Here is a 27,452-nt window from a genome sequence, read left to right on the forward strand (position 1 = left end):
AGAAAAAGAAACGAATCGCAGACGTCTACGCTCGCACTCTCGCGCTCAGAAGCTCTTGCGTGGTCCTGTTCGGAGGTAGAGAAACACCATGCCCCAGAATATGCGTCACAGGGGAGGCCACTGGTCAGGGAGTGGGGTGTGACTTCTTTGTCCTTTGTGGCCTCCCTGGGCCACAGGATTTCTACGCATTCCCCTAATGTTCCAGGCACAATGTTCCCACGGTCTCCATCCTTGCCAACAAAAATCATCGTTAGGGTCACTTCCCGGGCCTCTCCACCCACCCGGGACTTCAGGGTCCAAAGAGACCAGAAGAAGAGGCTTGCAAATTGTCCTACACGGGACACATCTAGAACTCAACAGAAACGCCCTGAAAACAAGAGAAATTAAAATTTCTTCCTCAAACTACGAAAGGGATTCTCTCTCTCCCTCTACACACACACACACACACACACACACACACACACACACACACACACACTTCTTTTTTCCGCTGGTTTAATACCTCTGTCCACTGGAAGAAGAAAAAGTGGGGACAAAAATGGTCTACTACAGAATCACGGACCAGTAACTTGAACAATCGTGAGAAAGGGTCGGGGAACGCTTTGAAAACAGCACATCCCAACCCAGCAGCAGCGCAGGCCGGCTCGGTCCTCCTCCCGCCAGCCTGTACCCCCCTCGGCTAATCACCCTCATTAGGGGCTTCATCACCGGCCTAATGAAAGCAAACCGTGTGGAAATCGCCGGTAAACAGTTGGGTCTGTGCTGTAATTAATTCAGTGTCTCTTTTAATCAAACTGAAAAGGAATCGGGCAGCGGCTTGCGGAGCCGTGACATCACCCCCAAAATCGGCCAGAGCCAATCAGCGTCATCACTCCGGGGACACGTGGGCGAGTCCCGTTTAAAAAAAACACAACACAACGAAAAAAAAGAGAGAATCAACAACAACAAAAAAAAACCCAGCCCCAAAGTAAAAGTGACACAAGTTCATTTTTTAAAGGAAGGGGGGGAGGCGAAGGCGCGCGCGGAGGACGGCGGAGAGCTGCAGTCTCGGAGCCGCGAGTCGCTGTCCACGGTGCTGACGGGTCCCTGGAGCGGCGGAGCGCGGAGAGAGGACCTCCCTGGCCAGGTGGAGCGTCATGAGCCGCGGGCCGCCGCCGCCGCTATCCGCGGTGCTGACGCCGCCAGGTGCGCTCGGTTCCGCAGGCTGGTAGCGCAGCCCAGGCCCGCTGCTATCCGCGGTGCTGACCCCGCTGCCCTCGGTCACCGCTTGCCTGGAGGACGCGTACGGTTTGGATTTTCGAAAAGCCGTTCTTTATTTAGATTCCAACATTCTCGCGTATCTTCTGTGCCAAAGGGGCCCTCAGGCCGTCCTTCTCCCCCTTTGCTCTCCCCAACTTGGCGCGCCCTCCTCCCCTTCCTCCCTGACACTCCCACCACCCCCCCTCGGCTCGGCGGCTCCGCGCGATGCTGCAGAAGACGCGCTGAGCCCTTTTGGATCTAATGCGCATAGGAGGTTGGCCCCGAGCTCCAGAGCTCCCCCAAGGCTGAACTCTGTCCAAGGTGCCCACAGGCTCCCTGCCCGCCTTCCCCATGCCAGCCCGCAGCTAGGGGCAGGGGCAGCGGCGGCTGGGGTTGGGGGTGGGTGGGGAGCTTTGGGGGAGGACAGGTCGCAGCTTGGCTATGGAAGGCTCCAATGGCTTTGGGATCGACTCCATTCTCTCCCACCGCGCGGGCAGCCCCGCCCTTCCCAAGGGGGACCCCTTGCTCGGGGACTGCCGCTCACCCTTGGAGCTGAGTCCACGCTCGGAGAGCAGCAGCGATTGCTCTTCACCAGCCTCGCCAGGAAGGGACTGTCTGGAGACGGGCACCCCGCGGCCTGGCGGGGCATCGGGCCCAGGTTTGGACTCCCACCTGCAGCCGGGGCAGCTCTCAGCCCCGGCCCAGTCTCGCACCGTCACCTCCTCCTTTCTGATCAGGGACATCCTTGCCGACTGCAAACCACTCGCGGCCTGTGCACCTTACTCTAGCAGCGGGCAGCCAGCAGCCCCTGAGCCTGGGAGTCGCCTTTCGGCCAAGGCCGGGGAGGACTTTAGAGACAAGCTGGACAAAAGTGGCAGCAACGCCTCGTCGGACTCTGAGTATAAAGGTAAGAAAACAGGAGGCAAAAACTTGGGGGACGGTGTGTTTCTGAAATCTGCCATTTAAAACTTGAGTGTACGCATGCAGAGACATGCACATTCTCAGCCCAGAGCTCCCCAGGGCCCTGACGGAGCAGTTGGTTTTGTTTGAACCTTTCGACCAGGCCCTTGGGTGTATTCCTGAGCAACAAAGAGTCCAGGGGAAAGAGTGGGAGCTGGAGAGGGATATTGTGTGCCCGAGGAGAGAGCCCCAAAATGCACAAAATAAACTTTGTAAACTTGGAGTGGGCCCAGCACCCTCCACCAGTGGTACTAATGGACAGCAGCAGGTTCCTATCTGGCCAGTGGCTCTAAGAAGAGGCCCCGCAGCAATGGGAGGCCCAAAGGGTGCAGCTCTGTAGAAGCCGAAGCCTGGCAGGAAAATTTCGACTGGAGTCCTGGGTAGTCAGCATTTTCTGATCTTTAATTTGAATTTCCCGATGAGAACGGAAACTGGGCTTTCCCTCCCATTGGGCACAGTGCTATCTGGTCCCTGTGAACCATGCGGAAGAACAGGCTCACTTCAAAGGAGAAATTGTGTCGAGGTGTCCAACAGTCGGTCTGGTACGGGTTGGGAGGTCTGGTGCAGAGGGAAGGACACCACACTGCACAGTGTTGTTTGGATTTCAGTGCTTTGAGCAATCCAGGTTGTAGGCGTGAGCTGCTGCCCCTTCGCTGCCTTAGCACCCTGTGAATTTTCGTTGTCGCTGTTCCCTTTTTGTTCCCTCTTAAAGAGGGAGGTGAGATCAGGATTGAGGAGAAAGGAAGGGAGGAAGGAAAGAAGAAAGAAGGAAAGAGCGGAGGGAAGAAGAAGAGAATTTCTTAATTTTGTTTCTGCTCCTCGGCTGCTACCTCGACTTTAGCTATCTGTGGGGGCTAGAGGCATAAAGTTATTTCTGGGAAGAAGTCAAGAGGCAGAGGTGAGGAGGAGAACCAGGGCTTCGGGGAGAGACCCCCGTCTCCATCCTGCAGAAAACTAGGAGTTTGCATGGGCTGCTCATAGTTCTTTCAGAATTCTGGAATTCTTTTCACAAGACAAAATTTCCCTATAAAGGCAACTCTTTCATTGTCTCAGGGGGCTGCATTTCTTATCTCCTATTTTTACCAAGCCCTCATAAAAATTTAGGAAGTCTCATTTACACAGAATATTAAGAATTCATTTGGGGACAGACCCTGACTCCAAATTGAAAATCATCTAGGGTCTTATTCCACATCCTACTGGTCTCCATGTCCCCATGTAAATGTATGAAAACTCCTTCAGCCAGGTTAGACTAGTCATCCCTAGAAAATGGGCAGGTTAAAACAGAGCACCCAGGAAGAGATCCAAAGGCATGCTGGACCTTGGACCACAGACCCTTGCTCCTCCCCCAGGGCCTGTTTAGAGAGGCAAAGAAAACTTGCTTTGGAGAAAGACAGGTGTGTGTGTTGGCGGGGTGTGTGTGTGTGTGAATATAATTTATAACATCATGTTTATTTACAATTTGCAACAATCTCCACCCCCCCCCCCCAGCTTTGTGGTTAGAGCAGGGACAAGAACCTCCAGCTCACCGTGCAGTTAGTTTGGTTTGTGCCTCCTTGCTTGTCTTTGCCCTAGTAGGAATTTTAGGAGAGGTTTAATTTAAGATAATTGGAATATCAGTTTTCTTCTCCTGTCCCTGATGATATCTGATCAGGGAGGTGACGAGGGCCGGCTGTCCACGTATCACTTATATAGGTTTGGAGCAGCGGGGGTAGGTCTTCCCCACCCTTAGGTACTGCTGCCTTTGCAACTAAAAAGCCTTGAAGTGGAAAAGGGAGGAGGGACTTGAGTGGCAGAAGCTATGCCTGGAATGTTTCCCAAACGTGGAGGTGACTTTTTCGGGAGTTAGTAAGTTTGGCTCAGACTGACACATGGAGCCAGCCAGGGAAGTCAGTCAGTGGGGCATTTAAATGATCACCTCCCCAACCACTGTCCACGCTGAGTCATTTCCTTCAAGGAGGGCATGGGGCAGGAGGCGGGGAGGCCAATTTCAACATAAGTTTCTGGTACCAAAGGCTTCTCAAACAAACATTAAACGAAGTCAAGGGGGAAGCCCATCTCCGAAGGCAGCTGTCCTTGTCAGTATGGATGGTAGTCAAGGTGCAGGAAAAAACAAACCAGACCTTTGCTCCAGACAGGGAGAGGTCGCTGGCACATTGAGATGTAGCTTCCAGACCTAAGTCTGGGAAGGGGAGGCCCCGCTGGCTGAGTCTGCCCCCAGGCTGAGGCAGAGCAGCCAACAGGTTCCAAGCTTTGCTGGAGAGCTCTTGGAGTTTCTAAAAAAAAAAAAACCCAGTAGCTGACCTGCTCTTCCTGAGTGGGGGATTTTCATAAATAGCCCTGGTCAGTAGGTCAAAAAGGAAGATTTCTGTAATACTGAGTTTGAGGTTTGGTTAATTCTTTCCCGAAACTTGCTTAAACTTTATCAGCATGCACGAACCCAACTCGTGTTCCTTTTCACCCTAACAACCCCATCTCTGGCAGTGGCTGTGTCCTCAAGAAGGCCATCCTGCCGGCCAGGAACTGCCTGTGCCCACCTGAAGCGGCGGGCAGAAAGCCTCACCCTCTCCTGCCAGGCTCCAGCACCGGGTGGTGCTGCCTTTCCGGCTGAAAAGCTTCGCTCCCTAGTGGCTCAATTAACCGGATTATTGTTTCCTACAGAGAGAAGTCAACTCGCGCATTCAGCTGAACCCAGTCACTGCAAACGCCACACACAATGAAACTCGTCATAAAAGAAATTTAAAAAAAGAAGGGTCGGGGAGCCCCAGCCCGTACCCTCAGTTTTGGAGAAGTGGCCTGTTTGGTTTTACGGTCTCTTTGGGGGGATAAGGAGGGAGAGCGTCAGGCTTGTTGGATTAAGTGTGCGCTTTCTGACAGTCAACCCCTACCCTGAAACAAAGTAGGGGAAAAAGGAAAGCACCCGTGTCGGTTTCATCCTCGGAACTCAGAGCAGGGACCCCGGTGCTGTTCTGTCCCCATCGAGGGACTAACGAGGTCTCCGCGCCTGGGCGTAGTGGGAGCCACTGTGGGCACTGAAATGACAACGAAACCTAAGGCAGCGCAGACCTGGCTGTGCGCACACCGGGCGCGGACGCAGCTGTTTTCCCGGCAGACCCCGGCGCCGGCCTTCCGCCGCGCCCAAGTTCATAAGCGGCATTAGGGTGGGGAAAACGATTACCATAGATTCGTAGCCACACAGGGGCCACGTGTGGTGTTTGCGCGATGATTTTGTTCTTCAGGACAACGAACTGCTGCGGGTGAGCAGGCTCTCGTCCCTCCACGCGGGTTTTGTCCCCGGACCCCAGCTTTCAGCTCTCTCCCTTCCCCTCACCGACCGGCCCGGCGAATGCGGCCCAGATGCGGCGGAGCCCATCCTCGGGAACCCGGGGTGCCCTCCCCGCAGGGTCGGTGCGGCTCCCTTCTGCGGCTCCGCTTCTCTGCGCAGTGAGCGCCAGCGCAGCGCAGGGGCGCAGCGGAGAGAACGCGGCTTAGGGTTCCTTCTCTCCGGAGCTGCCAGAAAGTCTCGGCCTCCTGCTCTCCCGCCGGCGTCCCCCTCAGTCAGGGCTCATGCCCTGTTTTGGGGGCTCGGAAGTCCCGGCTGTAAAGGCTGTGCCTTGGTCCCCACGCGCTTGGGTGCTGCGGGGCCACCGATGTCCCGGGTCGCGTTTGCACCACGAGCCGGCGGGCCGCACTGACTCGCCACTGTCTCCGCAGTGAAGGAGGAGGGAGACCGCGAAATCTCCAGCTCTCGGGACAGTCCCCCAGTGCGCCTGAAGAAGCCACGCAAGGCGCGCACCGCCTTCACAGACCATCAGCTGGCGCAGCTGGAGCGCAGCTTCGAGCGGCAGAAGTACCTGAGCGTGCAGGACCGCATGGAGCTGGCCGCCTCGCTCAACCTCACCGACACGCAGGTCAAGACCTGGTACCAGAACCGCAGGTGAGGCTCCCTCCGCGAGGGGCTGGGCGGGGCCTTCCCCTAGCAGCTCCTGAGGGGACCGGGAGTTCACTTTCTGGCCCTAAGGAAGGGCCCTGAGTCGCCCCATTCAGTAAAAGTGGGAAAATTGAGGGCCTGAGGGGAGAAGGCTTAGCCCCAAATCCCACAGTGAAGGACAGAAAAGAGACTAGACTCACAAACCAAGACAGGTGGTCAGGCACATGGGCCATCTGAGGTCCAAGCCCTGCCCCCACCCCAGCCTGGGCTTTCCCCCAGCCCCCACCAGAACCCCTGAGCTCTTCTGGTGGAAGCCCCAGGGCGTGGAACGGTGTCCACCTCACCCCACAAGAGCCCTGCAGGAGAGGACCAGCAGGCAGCAGAGTGCCAGTGTTGTAGTCCTGCCTGTCCAGGCAGCTGTGGCCCTGCAGCAGCTTTTGCTGGGCTCTTCCAGCCTCCCCAGTGTCTCCAGCCACAAAGGCATTCCCAAGGGTAGACTGGTTTTGCCCCAGCTCCTTGGGAAGAGTGACTGTGGAATTGGTGTTGGGGCACTGGTCTCGAACCATTTTCCCAATCTTCCTCCCAAATACATTTGCAGGATTTACACACACACACACACAGAGACACACACCGATATACAACTCACTGTCCTGTGTGCCCACAGTGGCTCACATACTTAGTGGAGGCAGGAATGGTGCTTTCTATAAACAAGCCTCAGAACACGTAGCCCCATTAATAATAAATATGATTACTGCTCCGGGCATCAATAATTAAGGCCCGTTGCAGTAATTACACAATTATGATGATGATGAATAATTCAGAGAGGGAGATGGGCTGGTGTGGCTGAGCCCACCTCAGTGGAACCCAGAATGATCTGCCCAGTCTCATCTGCAGGTGAGCCCAGGTCACAGGCCTGACTTCTCTAAACTATCCAGGTTCATAGACTGCCTAGTGACCTTCCAACCTCAGGCCTTACTGGATACAGGGTTGGCCCCCAGACTCAGACTTGGGTGTCCAGGGGTGGTATGCGTATGGAGGTGTGGCAACTTGGCTGACCCCGGAAGGTGTGTGCTGGGCCTGCCACCTTGGAGCCACAGGTTACCTCATGGGGCTTGCTTCGAGGGGTGGCAGGACCCCCGCTGTCTCTGATGCTGTCTCCTGGACACTCTGCCTTCATAAGGTTCCCAGGGACATTTAGGCTGGTGGCGGGGAGCCTCAGCACCCAGCTCCAAGGGCTGTGATGGCCTGGGCAGAATGTGGCGAGATTATAGCCCAGCTTTGGGTGGGAAAGCCTGGCTTAGAACCTGGGCTTTGCTGCTTCCCAGACCATCACAAAAATGGATCTAAACCTCAGTTTTTTATTCTGCAAAATGGGGATAATAGCCATGGAAGACCAGTGAGAGATTAAACGAGACGTGCGTGTAATGCCTGTGAACAGTGTCGGCGCTTGTTTATTTATTAGCAAATAGAGCCTCTTGGCCTCCCTGCAGGCTCTCTGGGCCAAGCATTCGGGAGTGGCAGGAGTGGCCTCGCTCTGACCCCGCCGTACGCGTTTATTTCGGTCCCCAGGACTAAATGGAAGCGACAGACAGCCGTCGGGCTGGAGCTGCTGGCGGAGGCGGGCAATTACTCAGCGCTCCAGCGGATGTTCCCGTCGCCTTATTTCTACCCTCAGAGTCTGGTTTCCAACCTGGACCCGGGCGCCGCGCTCTACCTGTACCGCGGCCCCAGCGCGCCGCCGCCGGCCCTCCAGAGACCTCTGGTGCCCCGCATCCTCATCCACGGACTCCAGGGCGCCAGCGAGCCGCCCCCGCCGCTGCCCCCGCTGGCCGGCGTCCTCCCGCGCGCCGCGCAGCCTCGGTGAGGCGCCCGCCCGCCCCCGGCCGCGCTCCGGGGCCTCGGGCCGCGCTCGGCGCCCGCCCCTTTCGCCCGCCTCTCCGAGCGCGCGGGCTTCGACGCCCCGGGGCGCGGGCGGCCCGGCCCTCCGTGGCGCCCTACCCAGTGTCCCCCGAAGGGTCAAATGCCAAGTCCACCGAGGCCCCGACCGCAGACTGCGGCTCCCTACCCCTCGGCGTCCTCTCTCCGGCCGCTCGCCGGGGCCACTTCCACCCACCGAAGTACGTCCGCGTCTCCGCCCGCTTCCAGCCCTCCCGGCTCTGCCCGCTCCCCCAGGCGCCCCTTTCCCGCCGCCAGGAGCGGGCGGGGGTGGCCCGTGCTTCGCTCCCTCCCGCTGCCCTTCCCTGCTCCCCGGGGACACCATCTCCCCGCGCCCCTTCGGACTCGGCTGGGGAGCGGCGGCGGAGTCCCCTCCGGCCCTGGCTGCCGGCGCCGAGGCCGCGGCTGAGCTGTACATACCGTGTGCAAAGTGTATATGAAGTTATTTATTCGTGACCCATGAGCCGTGACCGTGTCCGTGAACCAGTGAGTCTGTGGCCTGTGCCCTCCCTCTGGGTGGGGCAGGAAGGGCCGAGGGCTCGCCGCCGCCCCGGCCCCGCCTCCACCTCCGCCCGGGTCCCCGGTCCCCGGGGCAGCCAGGCCTCTTGGGTTCTCTCTTTTTTAAATGTCTAAATAAACTTCTTACAAATGACCTGGCGCCTGTCCGCGCTCGCGTCCGTCGGTCCGCGCTCAGGCCTCTGCCATCGGTGGCAGGAACCTTCGCTGCTGTTCCCTGCCATCTTCAGAAAGGAAACGGGTTCTCCCCTCCCAGGGCGCTGTGGGCGTGTAGGGACCTGACTAGACTCGCAGGGTCTTGGGCAGGGGTCTCCCCCACCGGACCTCAGTCTTCCCATCTCTACAATGAGGCGAGCTGGTTGCCCTCCGCCTCCCCCTTCCTCTCCATCTGGCTCCTCGTCCTTCCCAGCGGTCCTGGGGACCGGGAGGCGGGGGTCGGCGGCGGGGGTCAGCGCCCGGCCTCCCTCTCGGCTGCAGGCCGGGCTGCAGTGCCCTGGCTGAGCCGACTCATCTGGCCGAGGCGAGGGCGCCGGCAGCTGGTGACCGGCCTGCCGGGCGTGGGGCCGACAGATGGACTCCGAAGCTGCTACCTCATCACCCCACCCTCCTCCGCCCGGCGCCCCCCGGCTCTGACGCTTGCGGGCGCCAAGGCGGCTTCCTGGTCTCCTGTGCCCGGTAGGACCGACCGGGCGGTATCCACGGACCTTGACGTCTCATCGGTAAACCCCTCTCGCATCCTCCACTGCCCCCTTCGCCCCGGGAGTAAGTTGGAACGAGGCCCAGAGGGGAGTCAGATCCCAGTGTCTAACCCATGCCTGCCGCTTCCCACCACCGGCCGTGGCTCCAGGATCCCAGGGGAGGGACGGGGGTGAGTCCCCAGCCAGACTCCAGGCCTGCAGATCACGTTCAAAGGGCCAAGGTCACCTCCTGAGACCATCCCATTCGCTCTAAGGTCAGGCACAGGTGCTCCTCTCCCTGCAGCAAAATGCCCAAGGCTGGGAAGTTTGGGTGTCCGGGAGTCAAGCCCCCTGCCCCCAGCCCTTCCTGGCAGGAGTGCTTGGGAGAGGGGAGAGACAGGGAGATGAGGGGCATGTTCTATGACCCCACAAACCAGACTTGGGCCTGCTACAGTTTCCTCCCCGCCCAGCCCCCTCGAACCCTGGCCTTTCTTTCCTGGGATGGTGAGGGTATTATTCTAATTTTGCAAAATGCACAGCAGCTAATTAAGTCAAGGAGCCCCTCGGCTTTCAAGTTCTTTTGCATGTGAATGGGGGCTGGTAAATCCCCAGCTCTGGCTTTGGTGGGGGGCGAGGGGGGACTGTCCCCAACTCAGGGTTAATGAAGTGGGAAAGGAGTCTCTCATAGCCTCCTGCAAACAAAACCCCCCATGCAACAAACCCTGCCCAAATCCTACATGGATTGACTTAAACCCAGGGGATAAGTGCTTTAAATTAATCTCATTGAATAAGAATGAGACCAAACAAAACTCTTTAAAATCATATTAAAAATCTATCAAAGGACAACTTGCAGCGGTGTGCTTTTCATTTTGTGGCGTGGAGGGGGTAGGCTGGAGCAGCCACCCTACGTTTACACAGCCGCAGTGTGAATCACAGACACGTTCTCAACTATGTAATCGTCCTTGTACCTCAGAGGCGATTTCATATCTTACATTAATGAAGAACAAGGCTTCCCTACAAGTTTATAATTACAATATCTTAAATTGTCCTGCATATCCCATGTAATAATAACCTCACAACCTTAGCGGTGAGGTGGGCTTCTGCTTCCATCTGTTTAGAAGGCCAAATTGGTTTCTGTTCCCAACCTTGCGGGTGGGTGAGCCTTCATTTGAAGGGGCGGGGGACGAGACCCCCAGCAGTAGGAATGACAGGCGGGTGTGAGAAGCTGCCTCCTCTGCCTTCCACAACCCTGGAGCAACAGGGCGGGGCAACTGCTGGAAGTTCAGACCCCCTCTCGCCCTCTTGCAGCTTTGGGAGTCGCCAGAGAATCTGAACCGGCTTTCCTAAGAAGGCCCACTGCCTACCCAGATGGGTCTTGCTCTGGCTTCCCAGTGGAGGAACAGGTAAGGTGAATGGTTACGGAGGCGACTGAGCAAGACCAGCCAAACAGCCGTCCTGAGCAAGGCAGTTTGTCCGTGGAAAGCGCTCTTACCAAGTGTGGGGCCACTGGCACTGTGCAGTGCACCTGCCTTGGGAGGCCCTGTTCATAACCCTTTCTCCCAGAATCTCCCCTCCTTTCCCCTGGAGGAGGGGCTGAAAAAAATCAAAGGAGACCTCTGGGCTTTGTCAAAACTGTCCTTAGCCGAGCATCCGTTAGCCTGCTTGCATTGCATCAGCAGGCTTAGTGGCTCGCCAAGGGCTCTTTGCCCTTCAGTGCGTGGGAATGGGGGCCTTCAGAAGACAGGCGGCGGCTAGCGCTGCAACATGGAGATGTTCTGGATTCCAAAAGAGCCTTCTGCCAGCTGGTAGGGGGAAAGCTTTAAGGCCACCACACCGCAGTAAATGTCCAAATTCTCTGTGACTTTAATATGGCAACCAGGCTTATGTCATAAATGGGTAAGTTTGGGAAATTAGGAAGAGGGGCATGATTAAAGATACACACATTAGAACGTGTACAGTGGAATCAGGCTAAAGCTTTGCCTAATTGATGCCTGAAATGTATAATCTGTCAGGAGCCATAGTAAGAGATTTATTTTAGAGTTATTTAAATTTAGATAATATTAACCCTAAATCTACATTTCTTTATTAAGATGGCAATATGTTGACTTTACTTAGAAGCAGACCCTCACCTAATAGTTACCGATGATGTGCTGGAATCAGAGTCAGTACACTTTGCAAAGTTCTAACACTGCTCCCCAAGGAGTGAAGGGCTCTGCCAGTGGCCTTCCGTGGACGGTGTGCTGCGGGGTCCCACTGGTCATCCCAATAGTGCACCCTGTCCTCACAGTGGGGTTTCAGCCATGAAAGTCCCATCCCTCCCTTTCTTGTCCAAACCATGTGAAATCCACCCATCTCCACTTATGGCTGTGACCAGCCATAAGCACGGTGAGGAGCTGCCCTGACCCCTTGCCCACCCGGTTCCTGTGGAATTGCGGGGGCCACTGAAGTGCCACCTCTGCTCTGTCCTGGGAAAGCCATGGGGGGCTGTGCCTGTAATTGCAGAGGAAGGAAAACAAGTGGAAGGAACAGGCGAGGCCCAGAGCGGGGCCTGGCTTTCAACCCTTTCTCTTGTGGACCCCTCTGTAATGTCCGAATCTTACATTTATTGGGAAATCAATACGCTCCAGGGGTTCTCTTTCAAACCTCCCAGAAAACACAATAGCCGGGGAGGGGGGGCAGCTGGGGTCTGGGTCACAACACAAAGACCCCAGACCTTTCTTGAAAGCAAGATGGGATCTGATGGGAAGAAAAGCCCAGGCACCGGTGCTTTTGACTTCAAAGGCGAGTAATAAAAAGGCAACAGAGTCAGCCAGCCCCGAGTGAGCTCCCCAGCGCACGAGGGGGAAGTCTACACACCAGGCGAGACCGTGGTGACAGAGAAGCAGAGGGCCCCGCCACTGCAAGCACATTTGTGTTTTGACCCAGACTTCTTTCAGTTCTTTGCAAAAAAGCAGCCATACTTTAAGAAAATAATTACTTGACGGATACTTTTTTGTACAAATGCAAGTCGTTTTTAACATCCTGTTTCACGCCATTCATGCCAACACCCTGTGTGGGCAGGGCAGAAGTCCAGCTGTGCAGCTTCTCTGGAACAGGGCCAGGATGGATGTGCAAGACCCGTCACTGTGGACTCGGCGCCACGAAGTCTGAGGCAAGGTGGTGGGTGTCTGGCACTGAGGAAGCACACACGAGCCCTCTCCTCTGCAGTCACCTGGCTAGCTGGCACTGCTGGCTGCCCCACCCCACCCACTCATCCAGGGCTCCTCTACCCACGAGGGGTCAGGGCTGGCTGTGGTGCCCGAGTCCTGAAGTCTGCGTATCCAAGAAAGAGGTGCAGGCTGTTTTTCAGAAGCCTCCTCTGATGAGAACAGGCCTCTAGAGCCACTCGGAGGCCTAGTCCTATGGAGGGAGATTAAAAACAAAAAAACTTTCCGGAAGCTCTGCTGTCTCTCAATTGTCTTCTGGGGTTTTCTGGCTCAAAGGAGAGGTTCTCTTTTCCCTCTGGGGCTGGCCTCCTGTCCACTTTGCCTTCCTGCCTCCTCCCGCAGCCTCCAGACCGCTTGCATATTCAGAGCGCAGGACCTGGGAGAGGTGGTGTGTGCTCTGGGTCTTCTTCCGAAGGTCGGGCCTGGAGGACAGAGACAGCAGAGGGAAAGAAACTTTAGCATGTTTTCCTCCTGTTGGAAAGAGGCTGGCGCAGCTGGCTCTGAGACGGGAAGCTGACATTTCTGCATTAATAGAAGCACGATCCCTTCAATGGTGCTTGTTTTGATATTCTATGCACCAGAAGATTAGATACGGCGCTGACAGATTTTCATAATGGTGCAAAATATCATGGCATTTTTAAAAGTGAGGCTTTGTTCTGTGTTGTTTTCATGAGGAAAAAAAAGAGAAGAACTCTACATCCTCATACTCTGATGGCAAACGAGGTGTGTGATACAGCCGTTTGCCAAAGGATCGGAAAACCCACCGAAAACTCAACAACATGAAACAACGAGACCTGTTGGCGTTCTAGTGACCCTGATGCAGTTCAAAGTGCGCAGCACCCTCCGGGCACCGGCAGGCCTCAGTACACAGCCCTCTAGGACAGGGACCCATCAGGACCACAAGCCCTGCTGGGTCCAAGGGAAGATGGGTGTCAATCACAGATGTCCACTGCTGCCTGAAGGGATTCTTAAAAATGTTTCTAACCTTGCAAGGCCAGGCTCAGGGTGTAGGCTGGCCAGCGCCTGTGTGGAGCCCAGGCCAGAGCCTTCCCAGCGGTCTAGGTCCCTCCCCATCTTAATCCATACCAACAGCTGAAAGCAATTTCAGATGCTGAATCACAGAAACTGCTCAAAAGACAGCCGCCTCACAGCTGATCAGAGCAGAGGAGATCTGTGCACGTTCAACCACATTCAGAAGAATCATGGAAACAGGAGCAAAGCGTTTCCAGCAGAACAGGAGAAACGGTGCCCTGTAAGCCTCCGCCGACTCCTGTAGCCAGACCACGCAGTGTCCTGGACAGCGTGCTTGAGCACGCACTAAGGGCAGCTGACACGTGCCACTGTCTTCTCTGTCGTAAAAATCAGAGGATGAACTGGACTGAAATTGTGGTCAAAATAAAACAGAATTGCCCTGAAACCCAGGAATTTGAAACAAGACAAACACCATGCTGTTCGCCTGAGCAAGAGTGCGGCCCAGTGCCACGGGCTGCAGCAGTTCACGCCTGCTGATGGCCCCATCCTGCAGGCGCTCTCCCCACTGACACGCCGCTCGGGAGACAGTGGCCAGGTGCCATACTGTGGTGTGCCAGGGAGGGGGTTCAGGGCAAAGGCTAGAGACAGGCAGCAGTGTCCCCTTCAGTGCATGTCACCTCCCAGTCTCGCCCCACGGCAGGGACGACTGTCACCCTCACCTCTCAGGTGAGGGCAGGGAGCCTGGAGGGGGGAAATCTGGGAAGACCACCAGATGGCAGACCCAGAGGCCGATATGGACTCAGCCTATGTGGGCTCTTCTCACCCGGCTGGCCCAGGAGCAGAAATGACCACGCTCTGAGGTCTCCGGGGGCTCAGCAGGGCAGAGAGGGCCAGGAGCTGGTCACTGAGGACTGGAGCAGGACAGTGGCAAGCCGTAGGCGAGGAAGGGCGGGAGACGCAGAGGACGGGGCTCACCAGGCTCTGTGAGGCCAGCAAGCCAGCCCCGACCAACCAGGCAGACTGAGGAACTGAGGCTCCCCACCTCCCGGAGCTGCTGCACCTGCGCCCTCCGGTGAGGGCTGAGCGGCCAGCGTCCCCTGGAGGTCTGAGGCGGCAGCATGGCGGGAGGGCAAGACGGGCCCTGTGGCGGGGAGCCCTCGCCCTGCTCCAAGTGGAAGGCTGCCACTTCTTGTGCTTGCAGCGTGTTTCAGTCAGGTTACATGACAGACAGGGAAGACTCTGACAGGAGGAGCGCTGCTCCTTCCCCTCCTCTGAAGCCAGGTGCTCACAGTGTGTATGATTTTAAATGTAACAACCTGAGTCTCAAAATATGCAAAATATCAGTCAGAATATTCTCCCCAGCATAAGCTCCAGCACCTCAACGGTGGTGCTGCCAGTGCTAAAGCAGTCACACCAGGACCTCACCCGGTGACCGGTACACAACGCCTGTAGCACCGTGAGGGCTGGGCCAAGCACGTGCCCAGCATGCACAGCCCCTGACCTCCTCCAAAAGGAAGGAGAGAAGAGAGCTACTTGGGAGGCTGGCAGAATTGAAAGTTTGAGGCCCTAGGGACCTTAGTTGAGACCTTGTTTCAAAATAAGGAATTTAAAACAGGGCTGGGGTGGGGCTCAGTGGCAGAGTGCCTGCATAGGGGCGCCGGGCCCCAGCAGCAGTCAATACAGGAACAAGGGGCAGCTGTGCACGGGGCAGAGGAAGGCGAGCCAGGCACGCGGAGCCACTGAACAGGGACGTTTAGCAAGAAAGGTGCTGCGTGGCAAGAGAGTGCCCCCAGGAGCGTGTGGCCAAGGCCGGGGTGGCTCGGGTGAACGGGACACTGAGTGTGCACAGGTCCTAGTTCCGACCCCCCCAATTCCCCAGAAGGAAGTCTAGGAGCCAGTCTTGCTGACCTTTGCACATGACCATCACGTGTCCTTCTCTAATCAATGTCCTTTTGACTCGGGATGCAGCTCCTCAGTGGGAGAGCATCAGGCCGACCCTGGTCCTCTCTGTTCTAAGGCCTCAGTGAAGAGCTGAAGCCGGCTCAGAGCGAGCACATGGCGGGCGGGCAAACCTTCTCCTGCCAAGCTGCGCTCCTCCAGGGACCTGTGCCCTCCTTGCCCAGATTCCCCACCCCCAAAGGCTTCCACGGCAGTGATCCTGGGTCACCAAGCAACAGATCCGTTTATCTAACCAAGACTCACTCACAGGGCAGGCCACAGACCTGCCCACTGCCCTGGCCTAGGCTGGATCACTCAGCAGGACAGGCTGGCGCCAACCTGCACTGCCAGGAAGGTGAAATCGCAGTCTAATGGACGGCTACACCCTGCCAGGTGGGCCACTGGAGGGACTGTGGGTCTTCTCTCCACAATGGGCACATTCACAGGCTCTTCCCAGGTCAAAGCCATCACAGGGCAGGCTTCCCAGTGGCTGCTGTTGGGGACTGAACCCACGCCCCACACGTGCGAGGCAAGGTCTCTACCGCTGAGCTCCTTCCCAGCCCAGCAATGTTTAGTTTGAGGCAGATCTTGCTAAACTGCCCATGCAATCATCCTGCTCAGCTCCAGGTAGCTGACTTCAGGTGTGCGTCACTATGCCTGGATGGTAGTGGCACTTCTTTAATAGATTAGGATTATTTATTTTGGTACTGAGAACTGAACTCAGAGTTCTCTACCACTAAGCCACATCCCCAGCCCTATTTACTTATTTTGAGCAGGGTCTCGATAAGTTTCCCATGCTGGCCTCAAACTTGGGATCCTCCTGCCTCAAGCCTCCTGAGTAGCAGGGATCAAAGGTGTGCACCACTGGCTTGGAGGACGGGATTTCTTTTTAAGTTGTTTTATATATTTTAAGTCTACCACCATTTTCTTTTATATTTTATGGGTTTAGGGTCACACTTAGAAAAGTCTTTGTTCTAGAATTTGAGGAATATTTAAGAAGATTTTCTTCTCATTTGCTACTGCTTTAGTTCATCTAGATCTCAGGCCGCTCTGAGGTGTGATATAGAGAAGTGAATCATTTCGTCCCAGGAGCTATCCACGACAGCCACCAACCCGTCAGCCTGGGGAGCTGTGAAACGCCCTTCAGGTCACTTCCTGCAGACTGAGCACCTCTCCAGGCTACACATAAAAAGGGGCGGGTGACAAGGAGTGATGAAAACACAGTCTGCCGGGAGCACGCGTGGAAACACGCAGGCTGACGCCAGGCTGCGGTGAGGGCGGATGCAACACAGAGCAGGTTGAACCAGCACCGTGTCAATTGGCCAAGCAATGCTGGGGACAGTCACTGTCCCTGGTAGGTACCGCACGAGCCCTGTGGTGAAGAAAGCGAGCAGAGAGCATAGGCAGCAAGGCCAGGGCGCTGCCGGCAGCAGAGCTGAACCCGGAGGCGCGCCCGCGTCCGCACCTCACCTCACCACCACACCGTGGTTTCTACACAGAGCGAGATGCTTGTGTAAAATATTTTTGACATAAAAACAATGTTTACATGATCTCAAACTTCAAAACTGAAACCCCTGACAGCGTGCATCTTCAGAGTCACCGTGAATGATCTGAAGTGAGGAAAAAAAAAGGGTAATTTGTTCAATATGATTTTAGACAAACGAGGACCTCGTTACAGGAAAAAAATCCTATGTCTAATAAATGCAGAGTGACTTTTAAGCTTTTATTTCCTGAATTTTATAATGAGCGTGTATTACTTTTATAACTTGAAAAAAGTTGTATATTCATTTTAAAGAGGAAAAAAGTAAATAAATTTTGCCCTATGTCCAAATCACCAAGTATTTTAATATCTACTTAACAAAAACCTCTCTTTTGGCTTTCAGCTAGTTTGATTTTGCGAGGGCTTTTCCTCTTGTGCTATATTAATTGAATCTCACCGACAGAGGACACATTTTTCCAAGGTGAAGAACTCTGCTTATAAACAAATGATCCAGGGCCACAGCAAGTCCTGAAGGACCTGGACCAGGAGGAGTGACCTCTAACTAGAAGAAATGCCTGAGTTCCGATGATTCTAGGTAGGAGACACTGGTGACCTTGGATGGCTTCAGGCTGGTCACAGGTTTCTCTGATGGCCTGTGCCTCTCTGGAGCGAGGAGGAAGAGGCAGTGACGTCCACGGGCTTGGGCGGCTGTCAGAAGACAGGAACAGGCACCCCTGGAGAGAATGTGACAAGTCGCCTCACCCTCTCCCCCTGCAGAAGAGGACTTGGGTAAAGAGCCAGCAAGGGTGGAGTGAGTCTCACCTACTGAGGAGCATGGGAACCCTCCTTGGTCACCGGGAAGGGAACCCTGCTGAGCCCGCCCCGCCTGATTCCAGTGCTGCGGAAGGCTGAGGCGGGTCTGAGGCCAGCATGGTCAGTACAGCAAGACCCAGTCTCAAAACCAACAGGCCCTTCCCTCGAGGGTTTAGGGGGGCAGAGCTGCACACTGGCTGGCCAAGGGTCTCAGGGCCTCAAAAGATGCCCAGAGGTGAGCCCTGCGGCCACAGCAGACACAACAGCACAGTCCTTGTGGACACCGGCAGAGACTGATAAAATGTAGACTCAGCCTCACACCAAAAACAAGACTAGTGAAGGACAAAAGAGGACCAGAGGCTGGACCAGGGCAGGTACGAGGCCAGGCAGCACAGCCTGCGGGCCACAGCTCACACCCACTGGGCCTCACCGACCTGCTGCTGGAAGGTCATGTGCCCCCAGGGAGAGCAAGTTTCAACCTGGAAGCAGAGGCTGAGTCTGAATCCCTGCTCCTCCCCATGGACAGCAGTGCGGCCACGGCTGCTGCCTGTAGAACAGGGAGGACCAGTCACCAGTGCAGCCACGGTTCCTGCACTGATGCCAGGCCTGCATCCTTCTGCTCAGAGTCTCTATCAAAGGACCTGGGCAGCTCCAAGCAGCGGATGGGCCAGGACAGGCCACGGGGATGATGGGCAGCATCTGCGTGGGCCGGGCGGCCCTTGGCCCGGGAGGATGCTGGGTGGCCCCAAACACACTGGCAAGCTTACCAGGTCAGGGCAGGGTGCCTGTTCCTCTGAGTGCTCATTCACTGACAAACTGATGAAGTGTTGCCTAGTAACCTCAGCAACAGCATCAAGAGGAGACAGGGCAGGGAAGGCGCCACTGCTGGACAGCCGGTGCACCACCCCGGGGACAGGGACTCCACACCGTCACCACGGGCATGCGACGTCTGCCCCTTAGAGACAAGAGTGGAAAATGACAGGGGTCAAGCCAGCTCATTCTGGGGCACTCTAGCAGCGAGCAGGGCCACTACAGAACAGGATCCCTGGACTGGTACGCCCTGGGACACGGACTCCAGGCCACAGGGAGTGACGAGGAATGACGAGGAATGACAAGGAATGATGGGACCAGAGCGACAGGGCCGGGCCAGGGTGGCGGATCCGGGCCAGACTCTACAGGTCCTCACTTCCTGCTACGAACCAGAGAGGAAGTGGGCCAGCCTGGAGGACAGCGTCACGGACACTCGCTCCAAGCCTAGCCCTGCCCCACACCCTCCGGGACAGCCAACAGTCACCCTACCCTACAGGCAGGCTGCTCTGATGCTGGGGCTGGGGTCAAACGCAGGCACGTGCCCCTTCGAAGCCCAACTTCCTCCACGGCACCAGCTGCATCTGCACCCACAGGAAGCTGGGAGCATGGGAGCTGCCCTGCTCAGCCCAGGCCTTGAGCGTGGGGTGCCAGGCTGTGGGCTCCAGGCTTCTCAGCCCAGGCCTCGAGTGTGGGGTGCCAGGCTGTGGGCTCCGGGCTTCTCAGCCCAGGCCTCGAGCGCTGGGGGTGCCAAGGCTGTGGGCTCCGGGCTTCTCAGCCCAGGCCTCGGGCGTGGGGGTGCCAAGGCTGTGGGCTCCGGACTTCTCAGCCCAGGCCTCGAGCGTGGGGGTGCCAAGGCTGTGGGCTCCGGACTTCTCAGCCCAGGCCTCGGGCGTGGGGGTGCCAAGGCTGTGGGCTCCGGACTTCTCAGCCCAGGCCTCGGGCGTGGGGGTGCCAGGCTGTGGGCTCCGGGCTTCTCAGCCCAGGCCTCGGGCGTGGGGGTGCCAGGCTGTGGGCTCCGGGCTTCTCAGCCCAGGCCTCGAGCGCTGGGGGTGCCAAGGCTGTGGGCTCCGGGCTTCTCAGCCCAGGCCTCGGGCGTGGGGGTGCCAAGGCTGTGGCCTCCGGGCTTCTCAGCCCAGGCCTTGAGCGTGGGGGTGCCAAGGCTGTGGGCTCCGGACTTCTCACCAGCCAGTGAGGATCCTGCCTCGGCCACGGGGGCCACATGTACACCCTAGAGAGTTCACTGCCAAAGACCCTACAGCTTGCAGGCCAGCTTGCTTCTGCAGCACACACCCTGAAGTGTAGCAACAGGAAAGGACGGGCACTGCCCCTCGGGAGGGCAGCCTGAGTTCGTGCAGAGCTCCACCTTAAGATGACACTCACCCAGGGCCTGTGACCCCTGGCACTGACACGGGACCAGAACAGAAATGAAAACAGAAAGATCGTGACTGAGGGAATGGCTAGGGCCCGAGGAGCACGGCAGTGCTGCCCAGAGGAGAGCAGGCAGGCTCCTGGGAGGGCCCTGACCGTCAGCACTGACCCTGTGGGACAGGAGGGCCAGGGACCTGTTGTCTCTTGCCTTCATGAGGTGGACTAGGAGGAGGGGGCGCTCTGCGGCAGGTACCTCAGTTGGGGTCCTGCGGGCCAGCTGCAAATCTACTTCTAGGGCTGGGCTTCTCCGGCAGCGGGTCACTCTGCAGTATGCTCCTGGGGGAGGCTGGTGGGGCCCTGCTCTGTCACCTGCCCCGATTGCAGAACTGAGCACACACTCCAGGGTCCTGTGGCCTGCAGGTGACCCAGGTGTGGAGGAAGCCAGGGTCACTGTGAACCCTCTCTAATCGCCTCGTTAGCCAGGTGGGGAGGAGGCAGCAGCCGGTAAGTGCACCGTGTCGGATGGAACCAAAATAGCGGCAGGAGCAAAAGACCACGTAATAGTCTGCCTGTGCAGAGCTGTAACTAAGCCAGCACCCAGAGAGGCAGGCACAGCACTGACTGCCCAGAGCAGGAGGACCTGGCGCAGGACGGGAGGGCCCTGACCAGCAGACACCTGAGTGACTGTGTGGGAAGTACCCCCCCCCCCCCAGGGCACAGAGACCACCTAACTGGATGTGTTCTTCTCTACCACACGCAGCACACCCGGCCTCCGTGGAAAAGGCGAACCCTGCCTCATCTTGACGGTTTCAGCAGTGCTGGGGATTGATCCAGGGGCGCTCCTCAGTGGGCTGCACCCCGCTGCCTCAGCCTGCATGCTGGGTTGCAGGTGTGAGCCTCACACTCTTCTTTAAAGGACAGTTACATTCAGCCAACACCTCCCTGTTGCACCAACATGGACACCCCATCACCTGCTCTGAGGAGGTGATTTCAAGTCCTGGGCCACCCTGGGTCAAGTTCATGATCACCTCCATGTTCCTGATGTTGGACTCCACTGAACCATAGCCTCTGGGCTGGGCCTGGGCATCTGCATTTTATAGCACTCCCAGCAGACTGTGCAGATCTGTCTCTGCATCCAGTCTCTCTGTCGTCACAGCTCTGGCAGTGGCCTTGACCAGTTCTCTTTGGTCTTAGCTGAGGTGAGTTCTGGCCTGTCTAGCTGGGGGGAGCCCCACACAAAGGCCAGGTGACCATGGACTTCCCAGGGCCCACCTGAATGCTGAGGAGCCCTGGCCCCACATCTGCTCTCTAGGACAGACAGACTTGCTGCCAAATGGCACACTGGGCTTGGAAGGACAGCGTCCCTACTAGGCAGGGCCTGTCGTTCTCAGAGTTCACTAGATGATAAAGAGGAGTTTACCCCTCATGTCAGAACAACTCCTTTTCTCTTTCTTTCCCATTAAGGAAGCGTTCAGTTTCTACTCAGTCAGTTGAAAGCACGTTCTGAGCACCTACTGTGTGTGCCAGGTAGGTGCTGGGGCCACACAGAGCAAAGGGCAGATGAGGTCCCAAGATGGTCCCGAGAGGAGGGACAGGTCTCACCACAGCCGCCCCAGGTGCCCATGGCAACAGGCTGGCAGGGCTGGGTGTCTTCAGGCTCAGGCAGGTCAGGGAGACCTGAGGACAGCGAGGGGCAGCAGGTCAGCTGAGGCTCAAGATCAGCTGAGGCCAGGCCACGGGGGCCCTGTGAGGAAGAGGTAGCTGCAGTGTTTCCAGAGCAAGAGCAGCGGGAGCTCAGGTAGGGCCAGGGGTGCGGCGGTCTGGCTGCCTGTGGTGCAGCAACTGGTGAGACTGGCCAGAGCGGGGACGGCACCGAGGGGAGGGACAGAGTGGGAGTGGAGGGGTGGGGAGGTGGCCCAGCGAGAGCACGGGGCGCCTGGGTCTCCAGAGCCGCTGTCCAGCCATCTGTCTGCAGACTGAAACCGACTCCGAGCCGTGGAGCAAGTCCCACCTCGGGTGGGGTTCCAGGCTTGCTCAGTGACCACGTGATATCCGGGAGGCCAGCTGCTCCTAGGAGAGCAACGCTCCCAGGGAGAGGCAGCTGCAGCCCCTGTGCCGCTCCCAGGGACCCAGTTCTGTGCTCTCAGGGTTGTTCCTGAAGAGACACTCGAGGTGCCGGAGGCAGGGGAGCAGCAACAGGCACAGGGTTGGTGCCACAGTGTCTCGTGCTGGACACTGTGCAGATGCTTCATACTCAGTATCTGGTGCCACCGTAAAGTCCAAGTGCCCCTGTTTTAAGAGGTAAACTAGCTAAGGCACAGAGAGGTCAAGTAACCTGCCCAACGGTACACAGCACATAAGTGGTTCACACAGGATTCAATCTGGATGTCTGTGAGAACAAACTCAGACGTAATCACTGTGCCATGCCCTGTGAGTCTGATTTGAGAAGCAAGAGGGGGTGAGGCAGAGAGCTAATGGGAACAGACTTCTCCAACCAGAGCAGTAAGCACTTACTCGCTATTTACAGTGAGGGTGAAACCCAGAGAATGGCAGAGCAAAGGACTTCAAAGACCGAAACGCCAAGTTCAAGTTCAGGGCTCCAAGAGCTCCAGGCTGAGCTTCAGTGAGGAGCACGTGTGACGCTTCAGGTGGGGGTCCCACTGTGTGCCCCATGTGGCAGGCAGGGCTCCGTAAGGATGTGTGCTCGCTCTAGGAAGTAAAGGGGCTTCTGCACCCTGGAGATGCAGGGTCGAGGAGATGCCCTGAAGCGTCGGGTGTGGGTCCTGCGCCCTGCGCCAGGCCTGTGGTGCGGGGACCAGGTGCAGCACCCTTAAAGGAAGCAGCCAGGGAGGCCCCTGATTCTGGATCTACCCTATTTGAAAAAACTGGGAACTATCAGTTGACACTGTGGCTAGCATGGCTGGAGGAAATTTACTAAGTGAGATAAACATTTCCTTTAGGAACAGTTAACAACTGAGACTGCTGTCTTCCTACTCATTTTCAAAGACGGGAGTTGAGATGGAAACCGAGGGCTTCTGATAACAATGCTGTCACCAGAGCAGCATTGGGGAGGCAGAGCGGAAGCCCAGGGGGCACCCACCCTTGGTCTCTGCAAGCTGAAAGCCTGCCCGGGGGTAGCGACCGCAGCCTGCAGAGGTGCCGAGACCCTCAGGTGAGCTGGAACTTTCTCCAGAGGGAGGGGGCTGAGCATCAGGCCCCGCGGAGCACGCCTGCTCACTGAGCAGCGCAGGGCCGGCAGGCACAGCTGCTTGGGGTGGGGGGCGGTCCTGACAGGCCTGTCTGTGTGGGAAGCGCCTGTGACTGTATTCCTACATGCAGGGGGAGGACACTGCTCCCTCTCAGAACTGGAAGGTGACAGAGATCTGGTTATTAAGACCTCATCTGGGGATGCTATCTATTTTTTTGTTCTAAAATGTGATGGAGTGAAGGGGTAAAGGCAATGCGGATTGTCCAAGTCCCTTTTATGTTACGTGGAAACGCCTGATGGTCAACAATCCTCAGCCCTGCCCTCGATTCACACTTTAGCAGTTGAACTTCCTGCCTGGGGCAGTAGAGAGAGGCCTTGTGCTCAGCCCGTGGACTTGGCAGCAGGTATCACACGTTTGCATGCGATGTGCGATTATTCTGGCAGTGAACGCCGTAGGCTGGAGAGTGGACAAGTGCAGACAACCCAGTACTACTACTTATCCCCCTCACAGAACACAGGGAACCGATTCTCCTCTCTGACAGATGGATGCAGAAGAGGCTCAGCATGGCAACTGTGGCCATGGCCCCACTCTTTGCACCTTCTGAGGTTTAAAGGACTTTCAGTCCAGTCCTTGAAAAGGAGAAACTGGCATTTGCTCGAGCTGACTGAGGTGTGGACAATCTGTCAGGTTTTCTCTGCTGCTCACACTGGCCACAATTATACGGTCCATGTGCAGATCAGCTGCAGACGTCCCTCCTCCAGGAGCCACGCGGCTGCCCGATACAGAAAGTACTCACTGTACCCCCGAGTGCCCGCCTGCCCTGGAAGGCGGGGGGCATGCAGAGGGACAGGCTTACGAAGATGGACACAGAAGAGGTGGCGAGACAGTGGTGACATGGCAAGAACAGAGAGCGGCACTGTCCCGGCAGAGTAATCCTATGACACACTGCTGTCACTCACCACCCGCTCCCTGCCGCGCCAGCCAGACATCAAAGGCTGCCCCACGCCATCGTACATGCTCTTTATTGGCTAATCAGCCCATTCTTCCCTGAATAAAGCCCTGTTAAATCCCCCGCTCACAGGGGTATCATGGTCTTGATGCCCATCTGCTAGCCAGGGTCAGTTGAGGCAGGAGGCGGCAGTTGCTCCCTCCCTAGCGGCTTCTCAAGGTAAGGACAATGCTTCCTCAATCCCCTGCCCAACTGTCCAGGGCTGGGGCAGGACGGAGGCCTCTGGGCTGAGCAGCTACTATCTGGGTTAACACTTGCTGATGCAACTTCCACTCCTAAAGGTAGATCATCTGTGAACGATAAGATGCTGGACTACTGGTGTTCCCGAGAGAGGAACAGACCAGGTGCTGCTGCCTACAGTCCTCACCTGGCACCTTCATGCCCTCCTCCTCAAGAAGCCAGCATCAGAGGTGTGGCAGGACGGGGTGGTCAGGCTGCCCAGTCAGGCTTGCAGTTAGGAGGCCGGTCAGCCGTGGACTGCAGAGCCTCGTGGCTTCGCTGCACATTGAACAGTACGTGCAGGTGCAATGACACCTAATCCAAGCGTAGGGACCTAATTCTGGGGTACCTGAGTCCTGGTCCAGCCACGAGGGCCTGGGGTGGAGCGAGGAGGACGGCGGACAGCTTGCCCTTGGCCCCTCACTGGGCATGACAGCACACAGCACGTGAGGACTCCAACACCTGCCTCGCAGCATGAGCAGGGCCTGGTCCTACCCGAGAGGTGCCACGTGAGGAAGAAGTCACAGGGGTACCATCACAGTCCTGGGGCTGCATCACCCGGCAGCTGAGGCGGGCCGCCCTGCACCTGCTCTGCTTCCTAGCTCTTCGGCCGACCGCACACTGGTTCCAAGGCCATCGCTGGTGCCGCGGGCTCCCAAAACCCCCCTGGAGGACTCCCTTTTGCAGGTGATGCAACGGAGGCTCCCAGCGCCGAGCAACGCACGTCAGAGTGCGACTGAGGTCCACGTGCCCCACTCGGAGACCACACCCCGCACTGGGCAGCCTCCCTGGTGAGTGAGCAGGCAGACACTGCCCAGGGACCCATGGCCAAGCACAGGCTCACCTACGGTCTCAGAGTCAGGACAAAGCAGGAGGCACTGGAAACTAGCGTGCAGGGGGAGGTGATGCAAAGGAACCACCCGAGCGTCCATTCCACGCTGGAATGTGGCAGCAGAAGGACAGGCTCTGTGCCCCCAGACCTCCTTGCCCGTGTGCCCTCCAGCCGCAGGGCAGAGAGCAGTGTACTGCCTGCGCCCGGCTCCCTGCAGAGCCCTGGCAGGGTCTCCAGAGCTCCAGCTACAGCAAGGGGACAGGCCTGGTGCTCAGAGAACACCTCATCTTTGAGGAGAAGACAGCAACTTTTACTAAGGAAGTCTGCCGAGCAACCGTCCTGGCACCGTGTGCTGGACTCAGTGTGGGGCGGAGCCCAGCCTGGCCACGGGGCAGCAGCCCTTTCCAGTTTCCTCTTTCCAGCTCTCGCCATTCTGGACACACTCTTCTGGGGGAAAGAGGATGCTGCAAGCCCTCCACACTGAGGCGTCTTGGTCCCACGGAGAGTTACATGTGGGGCCCAGCCCAGCGTCAACCCCTGGGGCTAGCGAGCTGCGCGCCTGGGTGTCCTGGGCTCCTGGAGCCCAAGGCTTGGCACTCGCCCTTCCCACCTTGGGAGGACAGGGCTTGCTGCCAGGGCTGATCATGGAACACACCAGGAGTGCAGGGTGGAACGTCCCAGGCTCCCATCTGCAAGGCCCTGAGCCCTCCACCAGGATGTGAGGACAACCTAACAGGGCTCTGTGCTCCACGGTCCCACTACGAGCAGGCCTAATAGACACCACTGAACTTTGTAGGATCAGGAATTTTTCCTTTTGTTCCAGGAGCTCTTACACAGAGATAGGCAGATACTAGTGACAGTTTACCACAAAAAGCAAAGATGAAGACACACTGAGCCAGCTCACCACTACCTGAGACGGTCAGCCATCACACAGAACTCGGCTCGCTTACCTCTTCAGGTTTGCCTTCCTCCTCTTCACAGTGGCGACACTGAGATTCCTGGGCGCATCTCTGAGCCCAAAGCTCTTGGCCACATGCCCGAGGTGGAGGGATCGGACGTGGAAGATGTGCTTCAGCTCCCTGGGGTAGGCAGCGTAGGCGCGGATGAAGGACTGCAGGGCTGGGAGGGAGGGAGGGAGGCTGTCAGGACGGGTCCTGAAGTCCCACAGCTGACCCAGACTGCTGGGTACCCCAGGTCTTTATCTTGCCAGGCAACAGAACCCAACCAGGATGGTTACCAACCAGGATGGTTATAATATACTTAGCCGAAACCTGCACTTCCGGGGAATTTTAAAATTCCTAAACAAACAACTGTAGTCACAATTATTACCTGAATAAACCCAACAGAATCTCTGATTTTACTGCAGAGTTTGTGATAATCCTGTTCTTTTCTGGGTCGTGGTCTCAGGACCCAGTGCATACCTGGTGCACAACAGGTATTGACAAATGCCATATAAATGAATGAAGTGAGAATGAGCGAAGAAACCAAGAACTGGTCAACAGGGAACTGTCAGACTGCTCTATGAGGGAATTATTTTCCTGATTGACTTTGCTGCATTAGTGAATGCATCTATGTCAAACCTCAGAAAGCCGGAAAGGCTTCGCTGTGGCCATCACATGCTCACTGCGAACAGACATGGTTTCCCAGTGCCCTGTCCACACCCACCACCACCCAGCTCTCCACACGCCCACCGACCTCAGAACAAAGTTCACTCCAGAGGTGTCCAGGACTGACCAACACAGCGTGTCTAACTCATTCAAAGAATATATAAAAACGAAATAGAAAAGGAAATGAGAAAAGAATTTTTAAAAGAAAATGATTAAATATCTAAACCAGTTCAGGACACAGTCTGCCCTGATGGCAGCCACGAGGTAAGAGTCATCCAGTGTTGGATCAGGAGAGCCACAGTCCCACTTAAAGTGAGGAATGAATGGGGTGCTTACTCTGGACCCTGGCTCCAGCCAGCCAAGAGCCAGACCCAGGGCCCGGAGCACTAGCTGCACCTTAACACTCCTCTGGGAAAGACTTTCCTGTGCAGCTCCCGACCGTCTCCCAGTAACACTGGAGACCACTGCCTACCCGTGCTCATGCCAGCAGGGTGGAGGGGCATGTTCTGCGTCCCGCCACCACCTGCTCTGCTGTCCTTCCAGATCCTCCTCCCCCAAGGCAAGCCAGAGCCCAGCCCTGCATGGATGAGGAGGCAGCACCTGCCAGCCCCCCTCACCTCGCTTGTTGAGCCACTGGACTGACAAGTTTGCCCACAGCTTAGATGCAATATCCCAGCAGCACCTGGAGATCGGCGTTTATGAACAGTAATAAAAAGTGTCATTTTAACAGATCA

The 27,452-nt window shown here is 56.9% G+C and overlaps 2 protein-coding genes across 2 annotated transcripts in view; one reads left to right on the top strand and one right to left on the bottom strand.

Moving 5' to 3' along the window:
- The first annotated feature begins 739 nt into the window (after positions 1–739).
- On the top strand, positions 740–12,191 carry BARHL1 (BarH like homeobox 1). The gene is made up of 3 exons (XM_079111778.1): positions 740–2,146; positions 5,911–6,133; positions 7,697–12,191. The coding sequence occupies exons 1-3, from the start codon at positions 1,681–1,683 to the stop codon at positions 7,989–7,991; spliced, it is 984 nt and encodes a 327-aa protein (XP_078967904.1). The 5' UTR covers positions 740–1,680; the 3' UTR covers positions 7,992–12,191.
- Positions 12,192–12,377: 186 nt separating this feature from the next.
- Positions 12,378–27,452, bottom strand: part of DDX31 (DEAD-box helicase 31) — a gene marked incomplete at its 5' end in the record, with an annotated part of 57,363 nt that continues 42,288 nt past the window's right edge. The window contains 2 exon segments of the mRNA XM_079111703.1: positions 12,378–12,883; positions 26,062–26,230. Coding sequence (XP_078967829.1) covers positions 12,706–12,883; positions 26,062–26,230 — 347 coding nt within the window. The 3' untranslated portion in view covers positions 12,378–12,705.

The sequence above is a fragment of the Sciurus vulgaris genome (assembly GCF_902686455.1).
Source record: "Sciurus vulgaris genome assembly, chromosome: 15".
NCBI lineage: Eukaryota > Metazoa > Chordata > Mammalia > Rodentia > Sciuridae > Sciurus > Sciurus vulgaris.